At 38.7% G+C, this 5,943-nt stretch overlaps 1 protein-coding gene across 1 annotated transcript; it reads left to right on the top strand.

Annotated features, from left to right (window-relative positions):
* The first annotated feature begins 278 nt into the window (after positions 1–278).
* Positions 279–5,543, top strand: LOC101275363 (gastrokine-1). Its single transcript, XM_004277020.4, has 6 exons — positions 279–317; positions 2,128–2,181; positions 2,270–2,404; positions 3,365–3,475; positions 4,613–4,760; positions 5,449–5,543. Exons 1-6 carry the CDS (start codon positions 306–308, stop codon positions 5,541–5,543), a joined length of 555 nt encoding a protein of 184 aa, XP_004277068.2. The 5' UTR covers positions 279–305.
* The last annotated feature ends 400 nt before the right edge of the window (positions 5,544–5,943 follow it).

The raw sequence follows: 5,943 nt of genomic DNA, 5'->3' as shown, positions 1-5,943 counted from the left end.
ACCCACACCCACAGCTTCAGTTGGAACAGAAGTTATCATAAATCATACTGAGTTTTGTTTTGATATCTTCAACTTCAACAAACAGTGAGTCAGATCAACTCCATGTCAAAATACCTTGCTAACCAGACGGATATTCCAAAAGGCTTCCTGGCACACCAGAACGTAGCACAGATATGGAAAATGGAGAAAGATAAGTCTTGGACCCCACCTGTTCACACCTAGCTTGAGTAAGCTGGTCAAGTATAAATATGAGAAGACTTTTTTTCTGAGTCCATGCCTGGCTTCATTGCTTTGGTGAAGTCAAGATGAAGTTCACAGTGAGTAGATATTTCCTTTTGAATTTATTCCCTTATAAGTGGAGACTGTTAATATTCTGAGCTAAGGGGGTCTGCTTCTTATGACAATATCACTTTAATGCAAAATTTTTTAAAAATCATCATCATCATCTCTTTTCTTTTCATGGAATCATGGCATTTATAAGCATCTCTATAGAGAAGGATAGTTATACTGGGATTGGTCAGATGCCTGAGCATCTTACACTATGCTATGTTTAAAAAAATTACTTTCCAGATCTCCTGATTCAGGTCTGGGCACAGAGCAAGCAGTCTCTAACCCTAGAAAATGTCTGACTTTTCATACCTTCTTAAATTCCCTTTTTGACCAAAACTTCTGAGTATGTTCAGGCAAGATAAAAAGCTTATTATAAAAACAAATTGGCAAGAGACTTACTGTCACATTCTCCCCTGTGAAATGGATCTCTAAGAAAGTTCTACCTTGGACCCTGTCTGTAGCCATTTATTCATGAAAACACTTGAAGCATGAAGCTAGTGCAACATCTCACTTGTGTTTCCATGTAAAAGGCTGAAGAGTGTAGCAAATGGACCACAAAATTCTGCCAAAGTAACTGGTGGTGCTGTGTGTCTCATAACAGGATGCAGAAGCGCTAGAGTCAGGTAAATATTTTCATGTTTTGACATACTAAACATTAAAATATATTACAGCAGACTCTGCTTCATAATGGAGTCGCAAGTGTGAAATAATTTTCTAGAAATAAGTTCTATTTTTATGTTTTGGTTTTTTGACCACGAGACATGTGGGATCTTAGCTCCCCAACCAGGGATCAAACCCTCACCCCCTGCATTGGAAGGCGAAGTCTTAACCACTGGACCACCAGGGAAATCCCTAGAAATAAGTTCTACTAATAGGAAGGTTAAAAAAAAGAGCTCCAGACACAGGTCATATCTGGTTTCTCTTCTGGTTCTGCCTTGAGCAAAAGGTACACCTTTGGCCAAGTCACTCAACTTCTGAAGTTCAGTTTCCTCATCTGTGAAAGGATTATGTTGTACTAATCGATCTCTAAAATTTCTTCCACCTCTGAATTTTTTTTAATCTCCTTCTTAAACTATCAGGGGAAACATCAAACCAATTTTTTAAATTACCTTGAATTACTAGTGCAGTTCTCAAACCATTTTGTTCCAGGCAAAGGGAATGAAGATAAGCGCCCAGAATCACGCACCCTGCATAAAGCTCTGTGTCCTGAGAACAAGCGTTGTGTACTCAATGACACATGACTACATCAGGTGTCCTGGGACAGTGATTGACTTCCCTTCTGCTAAGCACATTTGACAGCCAGACACCCCATCCTTGGCTTCTCATCATTCATATCCAATCTGCTTACTAATCCATTACTTGAAAACAATTTTTAAATAAAAAGACTACTGCTATTAGGGGGTCTAGGAAGAGAAGAAACATTCAGGGCAATAAATAGGAAAATTAAATTAAATCATTTTCAGATGTGGTTCTCAGAACTTAAAACCATTTTCATACCATATATGCTATTCATTTTCAACTTTATTTTTCAATATACTGACACTTCATCAGTATTTCATAAGACCTACATTAAAAATTCTAAAACAATCAACATAATCACTTATAATTAACCTACAATTCAACATTATCATTAAAACTTCCTATGGTTAAAAAAATAGAAGACCAAAGAAGAAGAAAAGACAGACTACTCAATAGAGTGGTAAAGTTAGTAAGTATTTTTATAAGCTTAGATAAAGAAAGAAGACGAGGCCATCGTTTTGCCATTTAACAGCAGACCCATGTTATTTGTGATTTCAGATTGTCTTTGCTGGACTTGTTGGCATCTTTCTGACTCCTGCCCTTGCTAACTATGTAAGTCTCATTTTTTAAAGTGTGTTACCAAAATGCATTTGCAAAGAAATGTGGTATTAAATCAGTGGCAATTTCTTGTAAATTACAGAATATCAATGTCAACGACAACAACCGTGGTGGAAGTGGGCAGCAGTCAGTGAGTGTCAACAACGAACATAACGTGGCCAATGTTGACAATAACAACGGATGGGACTCGTGGAATTCCGTTTGGGACTATGAATATGTAGGTAGCCCACATGCAATTTCTGTTCTTTGCAAAATGGCATTCCTTTTTTAACGACAGCAGAAATTGCCTGCTAACCATAAAAAAATTTTAAATGATGTAAATTCTAACTGCACATAAGCACAGAGTTATAAGGAAAAATGCTTATTTTGCTCACCCAGTTTCACTCCCTAGATATAATTGCTGTTAATAAGTTTCTCACAGTAAGTTAAAATTCATACCAGTGTGAATAGTAATTAGGATCCACTATGCTGTGAGGCTATAAGACAAATATGACATCTTTTGCTTTACCTGCAGAAACCCTCAGTAAAGACAAAAGACCTTCATAATATTACTGCTGCCAAAGCACAATCTATCTCACTCTATTGTCAATTTCCTTCTAAAAAGACAGAAATTGACATTTCATCTGTAACTCAAAAAGACCAAAGGAAATGTAAATGACAATATTAATTAGTAAGAGAGTAAAAACAAAAAAAAAAAACAAAAAAACCCAGTTCTTTCTTGTTAGAACACCCAGCTCTGCAATTACCAGCTCTATATTTAACAAACTTTGTACTTTAGAAAAGCCAACTCCTTATAGTTTCAGTTTTATCATCTGGTCAAATAGAAAATGAATTCCTGTCTTACCTGCCTCCTTGAAATGTTGTGAAGATCAAAGGAGATTAAAATATGATAGTATTTAAAATTTTATTTCAGCAGAACAGACATATGTTGAGGGACTCTTCCCAGGCTAGAACCTGAAGCAAGTTCAACACTCAGTCTCTCCCTCAAAGAGTTTGTGGTCTATGCTTACAAATGCTAGCAATAAATATGATTGCAAAACAGGGTCAGATCCAGCACTTTTATCCCAGTTCATCGTGATCTCAGAGTTCCATTTCCCTCTGCTGGTGAAACTAACATCTGATGAGAAAAGCACCTTGGAGAACATAACTCCTTACCATCTACCATCTTCTTTAATAGGGCTTTGCTGTAACCAGGCTCCTTAAGAAGAAGTCATGCATTGTGCACAAAATGAACAAGGCAGTCATGCCCTCTTTTCAAGCCCTTGATACACTGGTCAAGGAAAAGAAGGTAAAAATAAAAGTCTTTTTATTTTTACTCGGGGAAGTCTTATGATTTCCAACAAATAATGAGAAGGTCATAGCTGTTCCCTCTTGACCACAGTATGTTGTTCTGTGGAGCAAAAAAAGGAAAAGAGGAATTGGTAATTGCCTGAGGAGAGAGAGCTGCCACCACAGTCAAATGCTGTGGCTCACACCTGCCTCCACAGAAGCCGATCAAAACACCTCACCTTTACTGTTAGCGGAGCAAAGCTCTGCTCACACCAGTGGGAGCCCTCAGTACTTCAAGGACTTTTTTCTGCCAAGACTTGGTTAGGAGGCTTCCCTGGTGGCGCAGTGGTTGCGAGTCCGCCTGCCGATGCAGGGGACGCGGGTTCGTGCCCCGGTTTGGGATGATCCCACATGCCGCGGAGCGGCTGGGCCCGTGAGCCATGGTCACTGAGCCTGTGCTTCGCAACGGGAGAAGCCACAGCAGTGAGAGGCCTGCGTACCGCAAAAAAAAAAAAAAAAAAAAAAAGAGTTGGTTAGGGTTATTTGATGTAGCAAATAAAAATAGAGGATACCCAGTTAAGTTTGAATTTCAAATAAACAATGGGTAATTTTTAGCATAAGTATGTCCTATGCAATATTTGGGATATACTTATACTTACAAGTGATCTGTTATTTATCTGAAAATAAAATTTAACTGGGTGTCCTGTATTTTATCTGGCAACCCTACTTGGGGTAGGTGGGGAGGGGGGATCTATCATTCTTTAAAATGTCAGCCTGAGTTTATATCCCTATAACTGATAAGTGGGTAACTTTCACTGACAGTGTAGAGAAAACTGCATTCTCAGAAACTGATGATCATATAAATCAATCCAAGAAATATAAGATGACCAAATGAGGTTCAACCTTCAGAATAAATTTACCCTCAGACTTCTGTTTATACGAAAAGCTGGGGTTTCAAACCGGCTAAATTCCTTGAGACACTATAAAATTCTGAGATATACAGGGCTGGAATTGGTCCTTCTTCATTCTGATTATGGAAAAGTTATAGCCAAGCAATACCCCCTTGTTGACCTTGAACCTAACCCCCAACCCAACAAACCACTGGGCTTAGCACTCCTTCTCTCTCCTCCTTTCCACCTGTCTTGTGCACACTCAGCTTCAGGGTAAAGGACAAGGGAAACCATCTCCCAAGAGCCTGATATACACAGTCAACCCTGACAAAGTCAACAACCTGGACCAGTTTGGAAAATCCATCATTGCCATGTGTAAGGGGATACCAACATACATGGCTGAAGAGGTTCAAGGTGAGTAGCCTCTCTACTGTGCACTCCAAGTTAATGCTGGTGGGATTGTCAGACTATTTTCCGGGCATGTCCACAGAGGACACCCATTACTCGAGAGATGGTAATCAAGGTTAACACTTCTGTAGCGCTTGCTTTGTGCCACGCGCTATTCTATGTGCTTTAAGTGTGTTAACTCATCTGCTCCTGACCGCAATCTTATGTGATAGGTTTTATTGTTATTCTCACTTTCTGATGAGGAAACAGGCACAGAGAGAGGTCACAAACCCCTTGCCTGGGTCAATCCTAAGCATTTGAGCTCTGGACTCTGTGCTTTTAACCACCCTGAAATATTTCCTTTCAAGGGTGAATCTAGAGTAAACTCAAGACATATTCAAAGAAATGTATGAATCACTAAATGAAAGGAGAACACCAATAGACTCTATTGGCTTTTTATAGCTCAAACAATCACTAATTCTGGGCATTCAAAGAATAATTTACATAAAAACAAAGAGTTCACACGGGGACCTAACATAACAGCAACTTTCCAGATCTCTGAATTGATTGATTTAATCTTGATAGCTAGCTAGCTAAATCTTGAAATTACTGCAGAGCTAGTTTGAAAACTGTGTGACATTCCTTGCCTCTATCCCCTAAAAAAACAGGTCCTTGAAAAGGCATTGATATTGGTTTCTTCTTTTCTTTTTATCAGAGCCAAGCCAGATTTTATACATAGGAAAATGCTTCAATATTGATATACTCTGGATTCTGAACATTTCCTTCTGTGGAGGAACAGTGGAGAACTAAAAAAAAATGTTGCTGTGGGTTTAGCCATCAGAATATTCTACGCAGAAAAATATGGGTTCTAATGGTTTTTAATGATGTCATTCTGAAATGTTTTCTCCTAGTCCTGTCTGGTTTCTTTAAGTGTCAATAAACCTATTTAGCACTGAGTTCAATTTACACTAAAATTCTTTATGATTTCTATTTGGAAAAAAATGCAATGTGGTGGCAGCAAGTTGTCAAAGTGCATTAGACCCAGCCATTAGCCTATACTCAGGATGTGTCCCTTATAAAGAACCCCTTTAGCTGCTTCAGATACTACTAACCACAGCTCTGGGAATAGTTCCAAGACCATCCAACTACCGTGAAGACAGCTCTATAATTGATGTGCACAGTAACGTTTTAAATCAGCGAGGGCAGAAAT

This window comes from Orcinus orca, chromosome 13, assembly GCF_937001465.1.
Source record: "Orcinus orca chromosome 13, mOrcOrc1.1, whole genome shotgun sequence".
Classification (NCBI taxonomy): Eukaryota; Metazoa; Chordata; class Mammalia; order Artiodactyla; family Delphinidae; genus Orcinus; species Orcinus orca.
Note: the sequence above shows the minus strand (reverse complement) of the source record. Positions and strands in the feature narration are given on the sequence as shown.